Genomic DNA, 27,314 nt, shown 5'->3' on the forward strand with positions numbered 1-27,314 from the left:
GCACTTTGTAACATTATTAACATTTTGATTTACAAAATATTCTACGTCATTATTGAACCTTCCGTTGCTGCTTTTGTTCAGTTCTAGTCCAGAAGACATATTTATCCTCTGTTTTATACATATATTATATGTGTTTAAAACTAAAAAAATTTAACTGCAAATATTTAAATTTATATTTTTTTAAATTCTCGGAGGGGGCCATGGCCCCCTAGCTGGATCCGCCCTTGTTCTCAGCAATTTGTCTGGCTATGACTATGGCGTCTATTGTGGACCTATTTTTCCGAAAACCTTGTTGTCCCTCACTAGTAATGATTTACATCATTAAAATTTGAGATAATATATTTAATATTTCAGCAAGTACTACCTAAAAAAATTAACTGGGATCTAACATTCACTTTAAGTGGATATATGCTATTTTTATTCTTTATAGTTTTTACATTTTGTTAGAAGCGACTATTTAAATGAAAGTAAGTCAAATTAAAATTCATAATAAAGTACCGAAAAAAGAAAAGCAGCAGTGGCCGGATTCGGGCCTGAACACATCGACATTGGTACTAACACTCGCATTGGCAGAGCATGGACGTACGTACGTACAAGCATACTAAGAGAAGTAAGACCGTTTACATTCGCGAGTTCGACATTAAACCGAAAGTCGCGATCGATTGCATAGAAACAGGGAGAAGAAAGAGGGATTAAACGGATCACGTCGAGGAAAAGAAAGCGAGAGGAAGAAAACGGCGAAGCAGATGGTGATGTTGGAGTGTAGACTCGTTACTCAGTAGTGTGCATTTGTGCAGTAAGGTGGTCGCGATTACCATCTGACGGTCGCAGGCAGTCGCAGGGATAGGCAGAGGCAATCACAGTCGCAAGCAGGGCACTGACACTTCTTGTCGGCTCTCGACGGCTCGGGCTCTTGCCGGCTTGCCGGACGATTTTGGGAACAAGATCGCTTTTACCTTTATTTCGTCTTTTTTTATCTTCGTTTTATTTTATTTTTATGATTACGAAAGCTTTGTCTTGTGTAGCTTCGATGTAAATTGGAGCCAACAGCCAGGGACAGGACGCTATCACCTTCACCTACTCGGTGCACAGGAACGGGATGCAAACGCAAAAAACAAAAAGTGAGCGCGCCCACCATACCAGTGGCACTACCAGTGGTACTTATTAATGCGAAGTGCATGTGCAAGCCGCGATCTTGTTTCGCGGCGCATTCTTGAACCTTCTGGCGATGCTGACGGGGTCACTGCGGCTAATGCAGCTACAAAGAATAGGACTGACATGATGGTGTACCCGGACCCCCAATGGACTTGTTCGTCAACGGCTCCCATGCTTCAACTTTACGATGATGTCAGCTATCGAGGTAACGTACCCACACATTAATTCTATATTTAAATACACCAAATCAAATCCAATTTATAATTCGCAACTAAAAACTTTTATTCGCAAATCTAACAAACTCACGTATACTTAGTCACCAATACAAACTACCAGACTTATAACTAACAAAAGTACTTACTACTGTGCTTATTTCTTTCGTTACATAATAAATTTATTTCTCTATTAAATTTCTTTATGGTTCATTTTTAAAAACTTCTGGAATACTTACTTCTATTTTGTCTGTCATATTATAAAATGCTTATACATTGTTTATTTATATTAAACACTTAAAGTACAGAGCTACTTTTCAAATATTCCTTGTTGCTCTTGTTATCTTAACACTTAAATTATATTTAAACTCTTTGTGTTACCTACTAAACTACAATAAAAGTACTACTGTTCTGATTTCTTTGGTTACATAATTTTATTTTTTATTAAATTTCTTTGTAGTTCGATTTTAAAAACTTCTGGAATACATTTATTTTGTCTGTCAAATTAATAAATATTTATACTTTGTTTTCTACTCTTAAAGAATAGAGCTACATACTTTCAAAATATTCTTTGTTGCTCTTGTTCACTTAACCCTTAAATTATATTTAAACTCTTTGTGTTACGTACTAAAATGAAATTATCTACTACTGTTCTGATTTCTTTGGTTCCATAATAATTTTAGTTCTTTATTAAATTTCTTTGAAGTTCAGTCATAAAAACTTCTGGAATACTTTTATTTAGTCTCTTAAATTATAAATTGCTTACACATTGTTTATTTATATTGAACACTTAAAAAATAGAGCTATTTTAAAAAATATTCTTTGTTGCTTTTGTTACCTAAACCCTTTACACATACTTAGTCACCAATACAAATTACCAGTGTTATAACACAGTACTGCTGTTCTGATTTCTTTGGTTGCATAATTATTTTATTTCCTTATTAAATTTGTTCATTTTTAAGAACTTCGTGAATACTTTTTTATTTTGTCTGTCAAATTATAAAATGCTTATACATTGTTTATTTATATTAAACACTTAAAGAATAGAGGTACTTTTAAAATATTCATTGTTGATCTTGTTATCTTAACCCTTAAATTATATTTAAACTTTTTGTGTTGCCTACTAAAATACGATAAAAGTACAACTACTGTTTTGATTTCTTTGGTTACATAATTTTATTTCTTTATTTAAATTTCTTTGTAGTTCACTTTTAAAAACTTCTAGAATACTTTTGGTTTGTCTATCAAATTATAAAATGCTTAATTGTTTATTTATTTTGAACACTTAAAGAATAGAGCTACATACTTTTAAAATATTCTTTGTTGCTCTTGTTAACTTAACCCTTCAATCATATTTAAACTCTTTGTGTTACGTACTATACTAAAAGTATTTACTACTGTCACTACTGTTCTGATTTCTACAAATTACATAATAAATTTATTTCTTTGTTAAATTTCTTTTTGTAGCTCATTTTTAAAAACTTTTGGAATACTTTTATTTTGTCTGTCAAATTATAAAATGCTTATACATTGTTTATTTATTTTGAAAATTTAAAGAATAGAGCTACATACTTTCAAAATATTCTTTGTTGCTCTTTTTAACTTAACCCTTAAATTAAATTTAAACTCTTTGTGTTACATACTAAACTAAAAGTATCTACTTCTGTTCTGATTTCTTTAAATTACATAATAAATTAATTTCTTTGTTAAATTATTTTGTAGCTAATTTTTAAAAACTTCTGGAATACTTTTATGGTGGCTGTCAAATTATAAAATTATTTTACAAATTACGTAATAATTTTATTTCTTTATTAAATCTTTGTAGTTCATTTTTAAAATCATCTAGAAAACTTTTATTTGGTTTGTCAAATTATAAAATGCTTATACTTACATTGTTTATTTGAATTGAACACAAAGAACATAGCTACTTTTAAAATATTCTGTGTCGCTCTTGATACTTTAACCATTAAATTAGATATAAACTCTTTGTGCTACCCACTAATATAAAATAAAAGTACCACTTTTCTGATTTCTTTAATTACATAATAAATTGATTTCTTTGTTAAATTTCTTTGTTGCTCATCTTTAATAACTTCTGGAATACTTTTATTTTGTCTGTCAAATTATAAAATGCTTATACAACGTTTATTTATATTGAACACTTAAAGAATAGAGCTGCTTAAAAAATATTATTTGTTGCTTTTGTTACTTTAACCCTTTAACCTTAACATACTTAGTCCCCAATACAAATTACCAGAGCTATAAGTAATCAAAGTACTATTGTTCCGACTTCTTTGGCTACCTACATAATAATAATTATTAAAATTATTTTATTTCTTTATTAAATTTCTTTGTAGTTCATTTTTAAAAACTTCTGGAATACTTTTATTTTGTCGGTAAAATTATAATATGCTTATACATTGTTTATTTATTTTGAAGACTTAAAGAATAGAATTCCATATTTTTAAAATATCCTTTGTGCTCTTGTTACCTTGACCCTTAAATTATATTTAAATTCTTTGTGTTACCTACTAAAATAAAATAAAATTACTACTTTTCTGATTTCTTTAAATATGTACATAATAAATTTATTTTTTTGTTAAATTTCTTTGTAGTTCATTTTTAACTTCTGGAATACTTATATTTTGTCTCTTACATTATAAAATCCTTATAAATTCTTTTTGTTGCCTACTAAAATAAAATGAAATTACTACTTTTCTGATTTCTTTAAATACATAATCAATTTATTTAATTTATTACCTACTAAAATAAAATAAAATTATTACTGTTCTGATTTCTTTGGTTACATAATAATTTTCGTTCTTTATTAAATTTCTTTGTAACAGTTCATTTTTAAAAACTTATGGAATACTTTTATTTTGTCTCTTGACTTATAAAACACCTATACATTGTTTATTCATTTTGAACACTTAAAGAATAGAGCTACTTTTAAAATATTCTTTGTTACTCTTGTTACCTCAACCCTTAAATTATATTTAAACTATTTGTGTTATGTACTAAAATAAAATAAAAGTACTACTGTTCTGATTTCTTTGGTTGCACAATTTTATTTCTACAGTATGTCCCTGTAAGTTGTATCCATATGGAAAATTTTTTATTATTAATTTTACAAAAAAAAGTTATTTTTCATAAAAAGCTCTGCATGGTTCAAAACCTAAGATTTAACCATCAAATATAAATTTTTTTGAATATTCTACGAGGTGTGTCAAATAGTTTGAATTTCACTCAAGAGTAAAGTAGCTTTATTTTTGACAATATTGAAAATTGCTATTATGAAAAGCTGTTTGGAATTAAAAACTATATTCTAGTATGCAATTACATCTTTCTAATTAAATTTTTTTTTTGAAGAATTATGGATAACTAACATTATTTTCAGTTATTTCAATTCAGATAACTCTTTTATTATTAATTTTCTAAAAAAGTTCTGCATGGTCTGAAACCTAAAATACAACCATTTTATGTCAAATTTTATCAATTTTATACGAGGTATATCAAAAAATATGAATTTCGCTCAAGAGTAAAATACGTTTATTTTTTACAATATCGAAAATTGTTATTATGAAAAGTTATTTAGAATTAAAAACTATGTTTCAGTATGTAATTACATCCTTCTAATTGAAATATTCTGAACTATAAAGGTACTTTACTTTTGATCTAAGTTTATCTTTTTTGACATACCTCGTATAAAATTGATAAAATTTGATATAAGATGGTAGTATTTTAGGTTTTAGACCATCCAGAACTTTTTATTAAGAATCAATTTTTTTTCGTAAAATTAATAATAAAAGCAGGTGAACAGGGAAAAGTGTACTTTTGAAGCGTGTAAAACAAATAATTCCTAGCTGAGCGCTTTCGGCTTATAAAGCCATCTTCGGAGCTATGGTCGAAAGGTTCAAAATACCACTATGAAGAGAGATGGATCCCATGTAATAAGAAGAATTCCATGTCTTCTTCAGAAGAATTCTTCATACTGACACAGCACACATCAGATGGTAAGGTCTCTTGACCTTACCATGATCAAATTTTTGTTATATGTAATGTAGTTTTTCGTGAAAGTCCTTTGTGCTTGTAATATATATGTTTTTTCATCTTTTCCTACTAAGAACAGCAAGAATTGACCACCTTTTTTCAACAGACAGACAAGGTTTTTTTCTATATTTTTTCCATCATTAAAAAACTGCACAAGTAATAGAAGTATTTTTTGTATATCGTACATGGGATCCATCTCTCTTCATAGTGGTATTTTGAACCTTTTGACCATAGCCCCGAAGATGGCTTTATAAGCCGAAAGCGCTCAGCTAGGAATTATTTGTTTTACACACTTCAAAAGTACACTTTTCCCTGTTCACCTGTTGTCATAAGTGTGTACAAAACTATTTCCGTCTTTACATTAATAATAAAAGAGTTATCAGAATAATTGAAATAACTGAAAATAATGTTAGTTATCCATAATAAAAAAAAACTTCAATTAGAAGGATGTAATTGCATATTAGAATATAGTTTTTAATTCCAAACAACTTTTTATAATAGCAATTTTCAATATTGTGAAAAATAAAGCTACTTTACTCTTGAGTGAAATTCAAACTTTTTGACACACCTCCTATAATATTCATAAAATTTGATATCTGATGGTTGAATCTTAGGTTTTGGAGCATGAAGAGCTTTTTATGAAAAATAACTTTTTTTCGTAAAATTAATAATAAAAAAGTTTTCCATATTATACAACTTACAGGGACATACTGTATATTTAATTTCTTTGTAGTTCATTTTTAAAAACTTCTAAAATACTTTTATTTTGTCTCTTAAATTATAAAATACTTACACATTGTTTATTTATACTGAAAGCTTAAAGAATAGAGTTAGTTTTAAAATATTCTTTGTTGCTTTTGTTACTTTAACCCATAAATTATATTTAAACTCTTTGTATTACCTACTGATATTTTGATATACATTGATATACTGATATAGACATATTGATATACTGATGTACATTGTTTTCTCTTGAGCCACATAAGAATTTAAACAAGGTTAATACCTTATTATTTACCTAATAATTTACGTATTAAGTTTTCAGATTAGTCAATCTTTATTCTTTATTTATAGTCTAGTCGCAACATAAGGGGTCCCGTGGGAAATTCCAGCTCGCCGTGATTTGATGGTGGTATTATAGGTTTTTGGGTCGCTGAATCCAATGGAAGTGGCCTGGAAGCCCAAATATTACCCGTTTAGTTGTAATTATTATTATAAAATTGGGTATTTTTTAGGTATTATTAAAAGCCCTGTAAATAAATTGATAGTGTTGTCTTCGCTGGTGTATTTTTGGTCGCTGAATCGAATGCGACTAGTCCCGATTACTCAAAATATATTCTTATTTTGTTAATAACAAAATAATTGTTTATTCGCCGAAAAGTTCGAAGTAATGCGCTATCTACAGCAAGTTTGTAGTCTTTTCCATAGTATTTTTTGTATTTTTATACGCTTAATCGATTGCCACTAGTCGTGATAGCTTAAACCACCTTCTGACTTTGTTATTATTAAATTATTGCAAAAATAACTGTTTATAGTACGTTTACTCACGGTTTTTGCTCTATATTTTAAAAAACCACTTGAATTGACATGAAATTTGGCATGCACAAAAAAAATGATAACATGCACTAAGATGTCAAACAAAAAAGTGATAGTGTGCCGATGTGTGCTTTTACCCTGGAGGTGAAAAAAGATACCTTTAAAATAAGTCCGGAAGTGGATAAACTGATTACTTCTAAGCAACTTTTGTTCTATACCTAGAGTTTTTTCACTAAACAAAAAATAAAGTTTTTTTTAAGCTTTTAAAGATTTTTTTTAAACTTTTTTTTTAAATTTTTTTTTTAAGTTGTAATGAATTTTTCTCAAAAAGTGCTTCATTTTTAGGTTATTTTATGTTGAAATATTCGATTTGGAATTTGACGAATGTGAACCTGTTGTTCATTAGCTACAACTCCGCTTCTACTGGTTCTACAGACCTCACACATACACCAGTATTTTCACTTTTTTATAGTCTATATTTTTGCTACTCTATGTTTTTGTTATCTAAATTTTTTATACTTACTTATTGAGTTATTTGCGAAAAACCGTCTAAAAACGTGATTTTTTGTTGAAAAATGAACATATTCACTCGCAAATAACTCGAAAAGTATTGACTTAGTGAAAAAACTCTATAGAACAAAAGTTGCTTAGAATTAATCAGTTTATCCACTTCCGGACTTATTTTAAAGGTATCTTTTTCCACCCCCGAAAAGGGGCGAAACTCACCCCCAGGGTAAAAGCACAGATCGGCACACTATCACTTTTTTGACATGTTAGCTACGTGCATGCCAAATTTCATGTCAGTTCAAGTAGTTTTTTTTAATTTAGAGCAAAAACCGTGAGTAAACGTACTATAAACAGTTATTTTTGCAATAATTTATTAATAAAAAAGTCGGAAGGTGGTTTAAGCTATCCCGACTAGTGGCAATCGATAAGCGTACAAAAATACTACGAAAAAGACTACAAACTTTTTTGTTTATTTTGTTATTAACAAAATAAGAACATATTTTGGGACCTACAGGGCTTCTAATAATACCTGAAATATACCTAATTTTACAATAATTTGTTAATAACAATGAATCGGATAAAATTAGGGCTTCCAGACCACTTCCATTGAATTCAGCGACCCAAAAAACCTATAATACCACCATCAAATCACGGCGAGCTAGAATTTTCCACGGGACCCCTTATGTTGCGACTAGACTATTACTAGAATGTTATTGTTTGTTCTAGAATTCGTAAGGCAAATTATATTACACATTTTATATATATTATTTTGGTGATTCTTTCCTTCATGTATAAAAAATATAAAATGTGTTGTTGTTTCATCTGAAGACAGTTGGAAATATGTAGTTTTTATACAAAGAAAGTATATTCAGAATCATTATTAAATTATTCATTTTCTTGACATCATGTATCTCTTTTATTCCATGTACTGTCAATGAAAATTAAGTTATTACTTTTATTTTTGTATATTTTTTCTCTGACTGTTATACATGAGAAAATAAAAGTATGAATAATTAAAACGTATATCATAGTAAGTACCACTTCAATTAAAAAATTTTGAAGTTCTTTTGGGGCTTATTTTATTTATCCACTATTTATTTTTCCTTATTGGAAATGTAAAATTTTAGAGATCTTAATCAGATTAGATGTATCCGAGATGAAAATAATAAAATACTAGTTCACGAAAGAGATGCCAAAAAGAGATGGAGAAAGTACTTTGACAGCTTATAAATGAAGAATTTGACAGACAGCCTGTAGAGTCAACGGAGACAGTAGCAGCAATGGTCACCAAAATATCAAACGAGGAAGTGGCTCAAGCGCTTCAAAAAATAAAGAAAGAAAAATCGGTAGGACCATATGATATTCCTGGGGAAGTATGGAGAGCATTGGGAGAGACAGGAACAAGGTGGCTAGCAGGCCTATTTAATAGAATTATGGAAGTTGGACAAATGCCAGACGAATGGAGAAGCAGTATACTGGTACCTGTTTACAAAAACAAGGGAGATATACAACAATGTACAAACTACAGGGCTATAAAACTGCTTAGCCACACCATGAAAATATGGGAAAGAGTAATTGATAGACGGATACGTGAAGAGACCGAAATATCCGAGAATCAATTTGGCTTTATGCAGGGCAGATCAACAACAGATGCAATTTTCATTATAAGGCAGTTGATGGAAAAATACAGGAGTAAAGAAACAAACGCTCATATGGTATTCATTGATCTTGAGAAAGCATATGATAGAGATTCTGTGGTGGGCACTCAATAAGAAAGGAGTCCTTGGTGAATATGTAAAGATTGTGAGGGATATGTATGAGGGAGTAACGACTAGTGTTAGGACAGGTGTGGGAGAGACTGATAAATTTCATGTGAAAGTACCAAGCACCAAGGCTCTGTGCTTAGTTCGTATTTATTCTCATTAGTTTTGGACCAGATAACATCGAAACTACAGGGTAACATTCCATGGTGCTTAATGTATGCTGATGATGTCGTGTTAGTAGGAAATAGTGAAAGAGACTTAGAACAAAAACTGGAACAGAGGAGGCAAACTCTGGAGGAAAAAGGTTTAAAACTTAGTAGGACAAAAACAGAGTATTTGGAACGTTCATTTAAAGACGGAGTTACTACAAATAAAATGGTACCTTTGGATGGTGAACTGATTGTAAAAAGCAATAGTTTTAAGTACCTGGGATCGGTATTACAGAGTAATGGAGAAATAGATGGAGATGCATGCAGTAGAATTAGGGCTGGATGGATGAAGTGGAAAGAAGCGAGAAGCAAAGAGGATGATGATGGGAATGTAAAATTTTTAATCATCTCAGTTGTCCATCAATTTTGTAATAACAAATTGGTTCTATGGGCTGAGTATTTTCATAGTAAATTAGAAGAAAATATTATTGATATAAAAAAATCGACAAAAAAATAATACAGAAATGTGAAAGAATAGAAAGGAAAATATCACATAAAGCACTGATAAAAGATGAAAAACGATTAACACTATTTTATTCTTAAAATAATGCCATGGAAAATGGTATTTACTCAGTTAAAAAATATCATAGTACCATTTTAATTAAACAATGTTTTGTAGTTTTTTTGGGTGCCCTTTTTATTTATTGACTATTTATTTTTCCTTATTGAAAATTCAAAATGTTTAGCCATCTCAGTTGTCCGTCAATTGTGTTCATGCTCTGAGTATTTTCAGAGGAAATTAGTACCACTTCAATTAAAAAAGAGTGTATGTACTTTGTACGCACGTAAGAAGTTATACTTCTATTTTTATGATTTCAACGAAACAAATATTATATTTTGAACATTTTAATTGTATTTTTATTTAAATATTAAACTAATTTTAATACTTAAAATAATACCAAAAATTAAAAAAAAAAAAACGTTAATAAGGCATTTTTTATGAACGGAAGTGTCGTCCCCGCAATTGCTTTTCTCGTGAGGAACCGTATGCTCTAAATATGTCGTTTTTCGACAAAAATTTATAGCATGTTTTTTTCATGGGCTATTTAGTATTAAATTATTAAAATATTAGACTCTCCGCTTAGCCTTTAGACTAGAATACCCAATCAGAGCTAACGTATAATGTATCTGCGCGTGGCACCAACAATTTTGATGACTTCGCGCACTTTTGCATTCACTCCCAATCGCGCCTAAACAAGTATAACTTCAAAATGGGTATTTTCTTGGGTGATTTATTCACTATTTATTTTTCCGTATTGGAAATGCAAAATTTTTAATCATCTCACCTTCATTGTGTAATAACAAATTGGTTTTATGTTCTGAGTATTTTCCTAGGAAATTAGAACAAAAGATTATTGATATAAAAAAATCGACATATGTTCGAATCGAAAAGATATAAGAATAGATAGCACATGCCACCTAAAGCAATGATGAAAGATAATCCAATTTAATTCTTAAAATAATGCTACTGGAAATTATGTTTAGTCGGTTAAAAAACGAAACGAAGCTTTAAAGGTCTAGGACCAATACTTAAAACACATTTAAGACTTTTTTATTGTTATTCATGTCATGAGTCTAACAACTTTTTTGATACGAAAAATTTTCGGAAAGGGGGCGTTGCATAAATGTGGAGATTTTCGTGAGAGGGCATAATTATTTATGATTCGTGCACCCCCTATATGGGGGGGGGGGGGTGGCGCACGAATAAAGCAAAAATTATGATTTTTTTTTGCAGAATTGTCGGATAAAAATACTTAAAATACTTACAATTTACTGGTATTATTGTTCGACAAATTTTTAAAGGTACTTCAGTTGTCGGACGCCCCAAAGTATAGAAACCTCTACATTTACGAAACGCCAAATCCCAAAAATAATTCCTTATTAGAAAAGTTGTTAAACTCGACATGAAGAACTGAATAAAAAAAGTCTCATGAGGAAGCACTATGGTTAGTGGTGCTACAGCTCTAGTTGAGCTTCGACCTTCATCTTCAAGCGCTGTCATTTTGCTGCGCCTATCTTCCTCGGATCCTCGTCCACACCCATTTCAGTGTTGGTCGAGGGTCTACTGCTACTCCTATTTCCAAGTGGTATCGCTAATAGGGTTCATATTGGTGGGTAATTTTCATTTGACACATATGTCCGCATGTCCAGCCTATCTAAGCTTACCTATTCATATGAAGGATATTATACCTCTACCATTTACTATTTCTTTGTACTTCTAGTACAATTCGAAAGTATATCGCTTTCTTCATATACCATTCTTATATATTGCGCCCATTATACTTCTTAGTATCTTCCTTTCGAAGACGAGCAGACGATATGCAGATAGTTCAAGTATCTGACCCGTATGTTAGCTCTAATAAGATTCTATAGTGTTCTATATCTTGTTAGTTTGATTTTTGGCTTAAACTTCTGAGCTTCTGCGTTGATTGCACTAAATTGTTAATAATTAAAAAACGAACGCGAACTCTAGGCAGGAAACATGTAGGTTTTCATCCTATAGGTCAACAATTAAAACAGTTCAAAAACTAAAAAAGCAACTTAAAACTACTACCATTTTCTATATCTTGGGATCTACTCAATGAATTTTGATATTTCCTCTTTTAATTTGTATGTACTTTTGTGTAAATTACAAATATGCAATTTGCCTAGACATTTAATAATTAATAAACAGTCTAATTTTTTAAATAATTTTTGAAAAAATAATATTTTCTCAAAAATCCATTTTTTGTAATGATACTATCATTATTAATCATAGAAAAAGTTAAAGGTATATTTTAATGAATAAATTATGTTCAATAAATTATTATTTAATAAAAATAATGTATTTATTAAAATATACTTTAACTTTTTCTATGATCATTAATAGTATGATAGAATTGATTCAAAAAATGACATAACCCAGACATCAAAAGTGAAAGTTATCCTCGAACACCAAATTGTTCTATATCGTCCATATAATGTTCAGAAAAAAGGTACACTTTTTGAGCGTCAGGTTTGGGGGGGAGAGGGGGAGAAGGGGAAGTCGGTAAATTCGTAGTTTTTTAAGTTTTCGTCAATATTTCTAAAACTATGAGGTTTGGCATGAACAACATTTTATACAAAAATGTTCTACAATAAATTTGAAATAAAAAATGTCCTATACATAATCCTTCTAAAATGAACGATTCCAAAGTGACGGAGGTAGTATAATATAATTGGTCCAAAAAAGGCCTAACCTAGACATCCAAAGTAAAAGTATTCCTCCAACACCAAATTGTTCTATATGATCCACATATTGTTCAGTAAAAAGTTACACCATTTTGAGCGTCCGGTTTGGGGGGAGATGAGGGAGAAGTCGGTAAATTAGTAACTTCTTTACGTTTTTCGTCAATATTTCTAAAACTATGTTTAAGCGTAAACAATGTTATATATACAAAAACGTTCTACATAAAATTTAAAACAAAAATGGTCCTATCCTTAATTGTTATAAAATCAACGGTTCCAGAGTTACGGAGGGTGAAATGTGGAGGTTTTCGATACTTTTTATATTTTTTGGGCAATTGAAGATGATTTTGGGTGGTGAGGTTGACGTTTAATTCTTCAACGGATTATCACTAACATACCATCGGCCACTGAAATAGCAAATCCTGTTAAAGAAAATTTATTTCAATCAGTAAAAATATTATAAATTGCTCAAAAAATATAAAATGTATCGAAAACCTCCACCTTTCACCCTCCGTAACTGTGGAATCGTTGATTTTATAACAACTCTGTATAGGACCTTTTTCGTCTTAAATTTAATGTAGAACATTTTTGTATAGAACATTAAAGCATATTTTTAGAAATATTGACGAAAAACATAAAAAACTACTAATTTACCGATTTCTCCTCTATTTACCCCCCAAACGGGACGCTCAAAATGGTGTAACTGTTTACTGAATAATATCTGGACCATACAGAACAATTTGGTGTTGGAGGAAAACTTTTACTTTTAATGTCTGGGTTAGGCCTTTTTTGGACCAATTATACTATACTACCTCCATAACTTTGGAGCCGTTCATTTTAGACGGATTATGCAGAGGACCTTTTTTGTTTCAAAAATGTAGAACATTTTTGTATAGAAGGTTATTCATGCTAAACCGCATAGTTTTAGAAATATTGACGAAAAACTTAAAAAACTACGAATTTACCGATTTCTCCCCCCTCTTCCCCCCATACCCGACGCTCAAAATGGTGTGACTTTTTTCTGAACATTATGTAGACCATATAGAAAAATTTGGTGCTGGAGGATAACTTTCACTTTGGATGCCTGGGTTTGGATCTAGTTATACCATACTATAATGATATGATTAAGAAAATAGGTATGTATTTGGAAAAAAATAATTTTTTAAAGAAATGTTTAAACAAAGTAGACCCTTTATTAATTAATACATTTATAATAAAATTGCATATATGTAATGTATGTAGAAATTACATACAAATTAAATTGTTAATAATTAAAAAAACGGACGTGAACTCTAGACAGGACACGGGTAGGTTTTCTTCTTATAGGTCTACAATAATTAAAAAAGTAGTCAGCTACCTGAATATTTCAGTTGTTATGAAAATGATGTAACAGTGTGAAATAGCTTCAGTGAAATAACAGTTAAAAAATAACGGCTACTGCTATCGCAACACATTCCTATCTTATACTAGTGCAAATTGCAAATTATACATAATCATAATTTTTCATTTTTATGTAAAACATTCTGTGTTTATTTTCACCGGTCAAAAGTGAATTCATACCATAATCACCAATTCATACCAAAAATCGTGTTACATAATACTTGAACGCTCCCTAAATAAAAAATTCTGCTTGCATTTTTTTTCGCAAAAATGGTACATGTTTGAAGGGCGGCTACTAGAGAATTGCCTAGGGCGGCAATTGACCTAAACGCGGCCCTGGATATTGTGCCAATGTGTGTTTTTGCTCTACGGTTGAGTCCACCCCTTCTCGGGGGTGAAAAAATATACCGTCAAAATACGTCCGGAAGTGTATAAACTGACTAATTCTAAGCAACTTTTGATCAATAGAGTTTTTTCATCAAGTCAATACATTTAGAGTTATTTGCAAGTGAATATCTTCATTTTGCAACAAAAAATAACACGTTTTTAGACGGTTTTTCACAAATAACTCAAAAAGTAAGTATTTTATCGAAAAAATATTCTTAGCAAAAATATAGCTTTAAAAAAAATGAAAAAATGGTGTATGTGTGCAGCCTGTAGACCCAGTAGAAGCAGAGTTGTAGCTAATGAAAAGTAGGTTCTTATTCGTCAAATTCCAAATCGAATATTTCAACGTGAAATAATCAAAAAATTAAGCAATTTTCATGGAAAACTCATCATAACTTGTTTAAATGTTTAAAAAAGCATTATACTTGTTTTTTAAAAATTTTCTAACATAAAAAGTAAGCAAGATACGCTAAGAATAAAGTTGATCCCATTTTTTGGGTAAAAAAAAACTGGTGAAATATCCCTCTAATTAGCATCCCAAATGAAATTAATCCTTACCGCTTCACAAGCTACTTTGTTTATGTATTGTTTATATGCTCTGTGAGTTTTATCGGTATAAAGTACATATTTAAAAAAAGGGCTGTAGTAGAAACGGCTTGAACAAGTCACTAATCAGGACTGTATGCAATTTTTTTTATTTGGCTTAATGCCTCGACAACTAATGGCCATTGGCATGGTACAGTGGATTTTTCCAATCAGGTACCTAGTGTAATGGGTAGTGTGTGTGTGTTGAGTAAATGTCTTGTTACTTAGCAAAGTCGTCATTGTTTATGCAAAGAGACGCTAATTGTATCCGAATGTCTGCAGTCCCTCCGGTGAGTACTGATCCCACAAGGATAGATACTATTTTCATTTATTAATCTTTAATAAATGAAAAATTCTGTACCCAGGGTATGCAAAATTTTGAACGTTCATATCTTAACCAATTTTCATCTTCCAAAATGCAAAAATCTGAAATATTCAGAAAAGCAAAACCTACATTTTTTTACTCTTTAAGATTTTTCGTACCACTAATAATTTTTAAGTTATTTTGAAAAAGAAAGACATTTTTTTTCAAAATTTCAAAAAATTTGTTTTACTTTATATTCTAGTGTTTTGAAATATAAGCACTGTGAACCGGTGAAACTTACAGATCATATATCTAAATGATATACTTATTAAGTTTTTTCAAGATTTTCATGAGTTTTCAAGATTTTTGCCAAAAAAAGGAATCAACATTATTTTAAGCTTTACTTGCTTAATTTTGATACTTGAAACTTGTTAAAAAAAAAACAAAAATAAAACTAACACGTTAAAAAAGTTGCGATGATTTTTCACCGAAAAGTACTTAATTTTTTGGATATTTACGTTGAAATATTTGATTTGTAATTTGTCGAATAAGAACCTACTTTTCATTAGCTCCAGTTCTGTTTATACTGGGTCTACATACTTCATACATACACCATTTTTTTAAATTTTTTATACGCTATATTTTTTTACGAATATTTTTTGGATAAGATACTTAATTTTAGAGTTATTTGCGAAAAACCGTCCAAAAACGTGTTTTTTTTTTGTTGAAAAATGAACATATTCACTCGCAAATAACTCAAAAAGTATTGATTTAGTGAAAAAACTCGATAGAATAAAAGTTATTTAGAATCAATCAGTTTATCCATTTCCGCACTTATTTTGAATGTATGTTTTTTCACCCCCGAAGGGGTGGCACTCATACCCAGGGCAAAATCACATATCGACACAATATCCCTTTTTTTCTTTGGGATATATGGACTATTAATGAGCAGTTGTTGCGAAATGTAACATAAAGAAAAACGATCTTTTTAAATTGTCGTAATTTATTTTTGGAGTAACTACTTCCCAAAATTTGTTTTAAGTAAATGGTCGCTATAAAGGGGCCTACTTCTTATGGCCGCCTAGGGCCCCGTGATGCCTTAAACTGTTACTTTATACACGCCAAACTCCAATCTTCTGGAATATTTCCTTGTTTGATTAGACGTTTATTAAAGATCTCCGCCAACAATTATAATATTAGTATTGACGGTCCGAATTTTATTTATTCAATGGGGTTGTTTCCAGGTCCTGTAGTTTGCCCGTTTTTTATTTGTCTTAAGGTTCGTCTTATCTCGTCCACATTGATTGGCTGTACTTCGTCTTCGTCTATTGGATCTGTTCTGAAGTCTATAATTTATTTCGCAATCTGATCTTGGTCCGGTCAATAGGGATTTGTAATTATCCTCCTATTCTGTTATAAATGTTTCATTTATAGGTACTTTTTTCTGTGGGGATTTGATGGGAGATCGTGCATGAATCGTATGACCTGACGTTGCGTTTCGTTTTTATTCAGTATTGTTTGACATTTCATACTAGAAAGACTTAGCCCGGCAAAACGTCTAGAAACTATTCAGCTTTATTACGAAAATAGACGTCCAATCAGGAATGTGTTTCGTGAGCTTAGAGCAACTTATGGTCCACATAATTGGCCTACCGAGCGCACAATTCGCTATACCATCAGCAAATTTGAAACCCAGTTTTCATTATTGGATAACACGCGACGAAATAGACCACGTTCATCATGTACTCAAGAAAATATAGTGGCGGTAGCGGATTGTATACGTGAAAATAACGAAGAATCGATTCGTCGCCGTCGACCTTCCGAGTCGTCACTGTTTCAGTCTAAGTGCTCTCGATAATCTGGCAGAAGATCCACTGTTTTGGAAAAAATATTTGTTTTCCGATAAGGCCCATTTTTGGCTTAATGGGGAGGTGAATAAACAAAATGCCCGTATTTAGGTTGATGAATAACCCGAAGAGGTTCAAGAGTTGCCATTACATCCAGAAAAAACAATAGTTTGGTGTGGTTTATGGGCCGGTGAAATCGTCGGTCCATATTTCTTTAAAACACATGCCGGCCAGAATGTTACTGTAGATGGAGACCGTTATTGCGCCATGATATCGGACTATTTGGTACCTGAAATTGAAGCTCGTGGTTTGGATGACATTTGGTTCCAAAAATATGGCGCCACTTGCCAATGGCTTTACCACGAGAACGATTCGGTAAGTTGAATTGGCCGCCTATATCCAGTGACATCAGACCTCTAGACGTTTTCCTTTGGGGCTATCGAAAGTTCAAAGTCTACAGTCTACATGAATATACCGGCTACGACTGAGGATACTCCAACGCGTCATTGGAACTTCAGAATGGACCATTTTAATTGCAGCCACGGTCAACATTTGAAAGAAATTAAGAAGTAATTGTAAAGAATGGTGCTTTTGTATGATAATAAAGATTTTCAAATAAAATTCGTTTTTTTCATTGTTTTTCTTTTTGAAAAAAATACCTCTAAATGAATCACCCTTTACTTATGGGGTTTAATCTCCCTGTTCGTTTGTGACTTTTCTGAGGTTTCCTATAAACTTCCATGCTTCAGATACTCGAGTTACTCCACCCAATTAGGTAAATAATGTTAATATTTTCTCATAAATCCTACAAAATCCAATTGATTTCAGGTTCGAAAAATATTTTTTTTTTTTTTTTTTTATTTAAATTAACGTGCATGTGACATCTATGGCCATTAGCACGAGTTACAGTTTACATGGTAATATTATAAATTACAAATTATAAATATATAGTTAACATTAGTAGTAGTTAACATAAGTAAAAAAAGATCAGTTAACAATAATTATAATTTGTTTAACAGTTGATTCTTCTCGAGGAATTTGATAACCTTGTTGATTTGGTCTGCACTGTTGAGGATATCTTTGAAGTTAGGACTAATACCAAGCTGTTGGCGTTACGGGTATGTCCTATACGCAGTCTTCGTAAGATTGCCATGTTTTTCCGAGATAAACTAGGGCAGGTAAATAGGTTCACTGAGGGCTTAATTTTATGCAGCACTGAAGTAATTTTATTCCAGTGAATTTGCCAGGTGGATAGAGTGTGCTTCTTCAGTCTGGCTTTTAGATCATTACAGATTTGTACATTAAGTATGGTATCCATCGATGATGCAGCTTTTTTGGCAAGGCAATCGGCTTTTTCATTACCACTAATGCCAACATGGGATGGTACCCATAATAAAGTGACTTTTGTATTATTTTTAGAAAAGATCGGTATCATTGGTGTTGGAGGTACATGAATTATTGGATGAAAGGTTTGCAACTTCGTCAGCGTCTACGGGATTTAATGTGATCTTAAGCTTTTTAGATAATCTTGTAATTCGATTTTTAAGCGATCTATCAGATACAGCTTGATATATTTGCGTAAGGTCTTCTAAAAGAGACTTAATGTTGGTGGTAAAGTTATGAGCTTCTTTGAGAGGATCACTGCTACCAAAGGAATTTTCCAGGAAGGCAATAAGCTGTAATGCTGTCAAAGAAAATCTCTCTGGGTTAGCACTAATTAATTGTTCAATAGTTGATTGAGCAGAGGGAGTAATTTTACCAAGTTCTTTGTCATCAGTTTTTAATTTCTTTTTAGGAGCTGTTTTAGGAGTTGCAAAGGCTGTGGGAGATTTATCATTTATAGGGTTTAAGTCTGGGGGGTTATCAGTAACCGATAAAGTGGGTGATTCGAGACTTGTGTCGGTAGAATAAGTTCTTTTGATGCAAGGATTTGAAGGTAAGGACACTGACATTAGAGACTGTTCATTTGGAGTTATTAAGTCGTTATTAGTTGGATTGATTTCTTCTTTTGAGGAGGAGGAATGACGAGACATAGTAGAAGGAGTTTCAAATGGGATTAGGCTAGAAGTTGTATTTTGAGAAAGATTGGTAGATATTTCTTGAGGGTTAGAACAGGAGTCTGCAGTGTGTCCAGATTGTTTACATAAGAAACATTCAAGTTTATCCGAAGTGATAAAGATTCTATTATTGTTATTTTCATGCGATATTAAAATTGAGGTATTTAATTCAAAGTTTTCTTTATCCGGTATAATATAGATAGAGCGTCGAAAACTGAAAATGTGAGCGTATTCATCCTCATGTGAGCCGCATCGGATAAAAGAGATAGGAGAAGCAAGTTTTAATCGAAGTTCTTCTTTAAGTGCTTGCTCTATGAGTGAATTCGGGATCGAAGGGCTCACGTTGGACAGTAGTAGCCTCTTTGCAGGTGTAATAAGTCTGCGAATAGATACTGTTTGATTTCTAACAGTAATGGTCGGATAATTTTGCAGAAGATTATCCACTACGGATAAGGAAGAAAGATATATGCATATACGCTGGTTAGAAATTCGTGAAGCAAAGGTTATTTCTTTAGGGGTAACAATTTCGCCGATTGCCTTGATGTATTCAAATAGCACGACGTCAGGAAGAGCGTTCATAACGATGGCGAAACTTCTACTGGGACATGATATTGCTGTTGTAGGTTTTTTTGGTGTGATTTTTGTTACTGCGGCGAAGCTGGGTTGTACTGTTTGTGATGATGTTTGAGATGATGTTGATGCCATAATTTGATTTTAATATTCTGGATGCCAAAATATTAAATATGTATGGCCAGTAAGAACTGGCCTAATTTTTTGGTTGTCGATATTTGCTGTTAATTAAAAATCGCCTTACCAGTATTTTTGTTGGTAAACACAGCACATTAACTAACTAGTTTTTATATGATACACTATTAGCAGAGACGATAAGAGAGGAGTACTTTACTCGTTGGCTTCTGAAATGGGAATGAAAAAAAAATATTTGATTTTTATTTATATGTTATGTTACCGGCCAAACCCGATTTCAGGACAAACTTCAGTTTGTCCTGAACGCGTTAGAATAAACTAGTTTGGCCTAGGACAAACTAGTTTATCCTGATATTAATACGGACACTGCAGGATAAACTAGTAAGCCCTTTATAATATACCTACAATATCAAAATAAATAGATAAACTGAATAAAATACTCTGTAATTGGAAAACAATCATTTTTAGTAAAAGATCTTTTCGTAGATTTAAAATCGCCCTATGATAGTGTCCTAAGAAATAAATTGTATGAAGCCGTGGATGAATTCCACATCCCTGATAAACTGATAATATTGGTTAAGGCTGCAATGCGTAAAGTTGTTTGCAAAGTCGAAATACAGGGCGAACAATAACAGGCATTTGAAACGAATGTTGGGCTGCGAGAGGGAGATGTGCTGGCGTGTCTCCTCTTCAACATAGCTCTGGAAAAGGCGGTCAGAGATGCCCGAATAGCCAACAGAGGAAATGTTTTTAATAAATCATTCCAAATTTTGCCATATGTAGATGACGTGAACCTAGTTGACGGCACAACAAGCAAACTAGAAGAAATGTACACCACCGTCTCAAATGCCTCAAAAAATATGGGCCTGAAAGTAAACGAGGAGAAAAATAAGATGATGGCATCAACACCCAACAATACAGCCAGAAACATCGCTCACCAATTCACTGTTGATAACTCTACCTTTGAAGTGGTGGACAAATTCTCATACTTAGGCTCCCTGATCACCAAGGAGAACGTCATGACGGAAGAAATCAATCGAAGGATAATCCTAGCGAACAAATGCTATTTTGGACTGAGTAGACATATGAGAAGCAGAAACTTAAGCCAAAAAACAAAAATAACCATATAGAACAACCTTATACAACCAGTGTTGACATATGGATCGGAGACATGGACCATCTCCAAGGCAGATGAAAACTACTGCTTATATTTGAACGAAGGATCCTGAGAGCAATATTCGGTGGCATCTGTGAAAATGGTATTTGGAGGAGGACGTACAACTACGAGGTACACCACAGATATAAACATATATTTGGTGGTAAAGACGTAGTATCTCCTATAAGAATAGGAAGACTAAGATGGGCAGGTCATCTAGCAAGATCACAGCATAACAACCCTCCTAGAAGAATCCTTATGTCACAACCTGTGGGAAGTAGAAATAGGGGTAGGCCAAAACTTAGATGGAAGGATGGTGTAGATGAGGATGGGAGAAAAATAGGCGCAGCAAACTGGCAACGGTTGGCAATGGATAGGACTGACTGGCGTAATAGAATTGGGAAGGTCGAGGCTCTTTCACAGGGCTGTAGCACCATTGATGATGATTTAGTAAAAGATAATGACGCATCGTTAAAATTAATGGACAATAATTATTGGTAATACAAATTATAAAAATAATCAGTGTTTTTTTTATAAAAGCAATAATAATTATACCTCCGTTATAAACATTATTTATTTTTCTATGGAGTGTTTTGGCGACACTTAGAATTGCGGATTATCATTGCCTTTTTGCTCTTGCATCTGTTTGTGGAACAGTGTTTATTGCAGCTACATTTTGACCAAACCTTGTCCTGACCCAACTTAACCCCTCGTAGCTACAACCCTTAACGATATTTCAATGCGTTAGTTTATATCTACTAGCTCTAATAAAGTGTGATGGCAAATGTCGCATTCTGATATGAAAGTAATTAAAAACCTTTTAGAGGGATTAATATCCCAAAAAGTTAGATAAATTATCTCTAACATATCGCCAAGGTTTGCAGCTACGAGAGATTCAGTTGATACGGACAAGGTTTTGTCAAATGCAGCTAGAATAAAAACTGTTGCACAAACAGACGCAAGTGCAAAAAGGCAATTATACTTCCCAATTCTAAGTACTCCAGGGAAATAAGGCAAAAATATACCATGTTCGGGACACTTGAGCAGCCAGGTTGCAAATGGGTTTTTTGGGTACTATATACCTAATACATTATACATACAAAAATGCCCGTCACAGTTCCGACGAGAAATTTAGTTATTAACAAATAAGTATCAAAAATGGCAGCTTTTTCGTTTAAATCGCTACGGGTAAAAATAGGGTAATTAAATATCTTATTTATACTGTTATTCTCGTAGTAGAAGAGCCAAGGTTTAAAATGGCAGTTTTTAAATTTCGGTTCGATCATTTGTTGCTTCAGAAATTGCAAAATAAGACTAAAATTTCGAAAATAAAAAAATTGCTATAACTTTTGTGAAAATGACCTTAAGACTTTCATATTGCTTGAAAAGTTGAGACAAACAGTCTACATAATGCACAAAAAATTTTAAGACGATTCGTCAATTAGTTTAAATTTTATTCAATTTGTTTATCCCAATGAGCTTTTTTTTCGCAATAATATTGTTCAGAAAATAGTAATGTAATAGCAATTCTGTGAAAACCACATGAAAGAAGAAAAGTCATGATTTCAAAATATTAAAAAAAAATTATTAAAAAGTCATTTCTATCATTCCGAAAACATTTTACTAAAGTAGGGTCATTTTTAGTTCATAAACAATTTGAATAACTTTGCTAATATTGACTGTAGATTAAAACTACTTTAGGATTTAAAAAGCTGGTATTTTTATACCAATTTTGAAAAAAACACTTTTTGCCTAAGTTAATTACAGTCAAAGTTAGCCACTTTTTTTATTTAATTCACAGCTACTTTGTTTATAACAATTAAGCAACCCAACTAGCGCCATTTCGAAGATAAAGATATATAGTTTATGTGTAAAAGTTTGAGTAAACTTTAAACTTCAACAGAGTTGTTAATAAAGCTTTAAAAATAACGTTCTAACGAAATCGATTGGTGGTCGGTGGAAATGAATTATTAAAATCCGTACACTCAAAAAATGAAATTGATTCTTTAAACATATGCTGCGATTAAAATCTCCAGAGCTTTTTGATGGATTTTAATCATAATTTTTTAAAATTGTATGTACTCGTAGTCTTGTAGAGTACGTTATATACGTAAAACCCCACCTAACATTTCAAAATGTTAGGGGGAGTTACCCTTATCACTCAGGGATATGAAGAATAGATTACGACCGATTCTAAGACCTACCGAATACACATATATAATTTCATAAAAATCGGTCAAGCGGTCTCAGAGGAGTATGACAACTAACACTGTGACAGAAGAATTTTATAGATGTAAATATATAGATGGGTATTAACAAATAGGGGTTGGTGATGGAAAAGTGTAAATTAAGGGTTGTATGTATTTTTTAATCCTACATCATATAAAATTACGATAGACAATTTTGTCCAAAAAAATAAAAGAAAATGTCAGGGGGGCAACCCCCCTTATAACTTATGGATATGAAAAATAGATTAAAACCTATCCTCAGTCCCATAGGATACACTTGTAAAATTTCATAAAAATTGGCCAAGCCGTTTCGGAGTAGTATGGTAACTAACACTGTTACAGGAGAATTTTATGTATATTGAAGTAACTGTGAATTAAATAATAAAAGTGGCTAACTTTGACCGTAATTAACATAGGCGAAAAGTTTTTTTTTAAATTTTGTGTAAAAATGCCAGCTTTTGAAATTCCAAGGTAAATTTACTCTACAGTCAATATTAACAAATCTATTCAAATTGTTTTCAAGCCAAAAATGACTCTACTTTTGTAAAATGTTTTCGTAGTGACAAAAATTGCTATATAATGATTTTCTTCAATAAGTTGAAAACAAGACTATTGTTCTTTCATGTGGTTTTCACAGAATTTCTAAATAATTATTATTTTCTGAACAAAAACATTACAAAAAAAAGCTCTTTGGGATAAACAAATTGAATAAAATTTAAACTAATTGACGAATCGTCTTATAATTTTTTGTGCAGTATTTGGACCCTTCGACTCAACTGTTTGTGAAATATAAAATTCGTAAGGTCACTTTCGCGAAAGTTATAGCAAATTTTTTATTTTCGAAATTTTAGTTTTATTTTGCAATTTTCGAAGCAACAAATGATCGGACCAAAATTAAAAAACTGCCGTTTTAAACATTGGCTCATCTACTAAAAGAAAAATACTATAAATAAGATATTTAATTATCCTATTTTTACCTGTAGCGATTTAAACAAAAAAATGCCATTTTTGACCCTCATTTGTTAATAACTAAAATTCTCGTCCGAACTGTGACGGGCATTTTTGTATGTATAATGTATTAGGTATATAGTACCCAAAAAACCCATTTGCAACCTGGCTGCTCAAGTGTCCCGACAAAAACCTTACTTCCCTGGAGTAAAGTCTAAGTGTCACCAAAACACTTCATAAAAAAATAAATAATAATTTTTTTACATGAGTTATAATTATTGAAAATCCACGAGGAAAAAGTTTTCCTGTAGTTAGCGTATACCATATATTACAAAAAACGACTCAAATCCTTTATAAAAGGTATATTTGTTATTATTCCCTAAAATGTACCTGTGATGTAGCCCCTTTTTAGGGAATTTTAACAAATATACCTTATATAAAGGATTTTAGTCGTTTTTTTATAATTATTGCTTTTATATAAAACACTTATTATTTTTTATAATATGATTGTTTGTATTACCAAGTGTCCGTTAATTTTAAAGACGATTCGTTATCGTATTAATAAAAATGTTTATTTTCCAATTACAGAGTATTTTATTCAGTTTATCTATTTATTTTGGCTTTGTAGGTACTTATAATATAATGTTTATACTAGGCCGTAATTAGTGGGTCCTGCAGTATCCGTATTAATATCACAATACCAGAATAAACTAGTTTGGCCTAGGCCAAATCCGGTTTGGGCCGAAATCGGGTTTGGCCGGTAACATAATATACACCCTTCACAGTTTTCATAATTTCATGCAGGTTTTTGGTGAGCTCATTTTAATCGATCACCTGGTCGATCGGGGGATTCTTGTTTTTGATATTAGTTTCTTTGTTTTGAAAATTGCCAGGAACAGTTTCTAAATTACTATTACAGTTACCTGAGTTTCTTAGATTTAATAAAAATTTACATGCTTCCGTGGTTCGTCTTCTATCTAGTTCTTTGTGTGACATCTGGCAAAATAAAGCAAAGAAAACATATTTTGCTAGCTGTACATACATAGTACAACAAACTGTTTTAAAGACTAGTTCAAACCTATTTAGTCACAAGGTGCAATTTGCAATTTAATGGATTTAATCAATGTCATGTAAATTATTAATTAAGAATCTAACAGTGCATGTATGTTAGAAATTAATGAATGTCTTTACGGAAACATGGAAAATTTCTGAATATTACTAAACATGAGATTTCTTGAATATTTATTCGTTACCAAGTCAAATGTTTTATTTTTTATGTGTGTTCCAAGAATGTTTAAATACGTTGTGTTAAAATGTATATCTGTCACACAACATAACTGTCTATTTTTTATGATAAATTTCTAATTCGATAAATCATACGGATTATTTTATTTATACACGCATCAAAATAATAATCTAGGGGACAAAAAAAAAGAAAATGAGAGATTACAGAAGAATTTCAAATATTTCTAAAAAAAAAAAAGTTATAAACAAGTGTCCCGAATATAAAATAAACATTGTTTTCTTAGAATTATCGCAATAACTCTTAAGAAAAATTAAAAGAGAACTCCATAAGTCCAAAAATAGTAACAACAAAAAAATCAAAAAACTAATTTGTTGCCCCTCATCTCCCAACAGAGTAGTCTTTAGGTTAAGTTATTATTGTGTATGACCTCTACACAGTCGTTGATTACTGTCCTAATGATTAGATGGCAAATGCCTTGCTGCAGTATTCTGTTTCACTCCATTGAAATACCCTCAAACAATCGCTGTCTTGTATTGAACGTAATATTTTGTTGTAAAATGCGTCTGCCCAATATATGCCATACATGCTTCATTGGGTTTAAAACTGGCGACTGTGCAGGTAATGGTAAAACCCCAATTTCATTATTGTCGAGGAATGTTCGCACGACCCTAGTCGTATGCAGACGCGCATTGTCGTGCAATAATTAAAATTGGCGACCAGCTTTTTGGGCAAAGGATACAACAATAGGTTCGAGAATAATAACGCAGTAATATGTTGCATTTAGAAACCATTCCAGATGAACAAGATTGGTTCTTTCACCAAGATTGATGCCACCCCATGCCATTATACTGCCGCCTTGCTGTCTATGAACCTCCTTCACAGTGGCCAATCGTTCAGCATTGCCAGATCGTCTCCAAATTCTTGTCCGTCTTGTATCTGGTGCAAATCCAAATCGGGACTCATCTGTTAACAAAGTAGAGGCCCAGTGACGTCTAACCCAATTTGCGTGTTCTTGTGTCCACTTAAGTCGATGAGCGCAATTTCCTCTGTGAGCCCACTCTCACAGATCATCGAGCATTATCCCTACTTCATGCAGTCTATATCTAATGGTTTGGCCACTTTACAAACACCTGATGGGTCTCTTGCAGCCTCATTTGTAATAATGATGCTGTTACAGTGCGATCTCGCAAAGCCTGCAACCTAATAAAACGGTCTTCAATCTGGTTGATTGTCCTTGTACGGCCTGTATGACGTTTAGCAACATCACCAGTTTCTTGAAACCTCAACCACAAACGATAAATGATACTTCTGTTCGTGTGGAGTACCTCAGCAACGTCTCTTTGACTTCTGTCAGCTTGAACCATCCCAATAGCACGCAAATGATGTCTCTCCATTATTGGCAATTGCAAAACTAAATAAAAATCCACATAGACATCGAAAATAAAGTACCAATAAAGAAATATTACTTTTATCTTATAGACAAAAAACGCATATTGAAATTTTGTTAAATTTTTTATATCCATTATTATTAGCATTACCGTCAAGTTGGTACATTAATCAACAAAACAACAAAAAAGATTAAACAACACAAATTTATTTTTGGATTTGCTGCTAACATTGACTTAAAGTCCATAAGGAAAACATTTCCTGTAGCTGGCTGTATACCATTAATTACAAAAATTGAAGAAAAAAATCTTCTGTGTAAAAGGTATATTTATTTTAATACCCCAATTAAGGGCTACATTAAAAAATAGAACGTTTTTGCTCTAAAGAGAGCATCATCAGTGTTCTTTGCAAGAAAAAGAAAGTCACAAGTCTCTTAAGAGGCAACT

At 31.8% G+C, this 27,314-nt stretch overlaps 1 protein-coding gene across 2 annotated transcripts in view; it reads left to right on the forward strand.

Moving 5' to 3' along the window:
• Nucleotides 1–584: 584 nt before the first annotated feature.
• Nucleotides 585–27,314, forward strand: part of LOC114333930 (protein limb expression 1 homolog) — a 212,919-nt gene continuing 186,189 nt past the window's right edge. For both annotated transcript variants that reach the window (XR_007695672.1, XM_050641226.1), the window contains exon 1: nucleotides 585–1,360. Coding sequence is in view for 1 of the 2 variants with exons in the window: in XM_050641226.1 (XP_050497183.1) it covers nucleotides 1,168–1,360 (193 nt within the window). In the remaining variant the exon portion in view is untranslated. The remainder of the gene's footprint in view (nucleotides 1,361–27,314) is intronic.

Source organism: Diabrotica virgifera, chromosome 10, assembly GCF_917563875.1.
Source record: "Diabrotica virgifera virgifera chromosome 10, PGI_DIABVI_V3a".
Lineage (NCBI taxonomy): Eukaryota > Metazoa > Arthropoda > Insecta > Coleoptera > Chrysomelidae > Diabrotica > Diabrotica virgifera.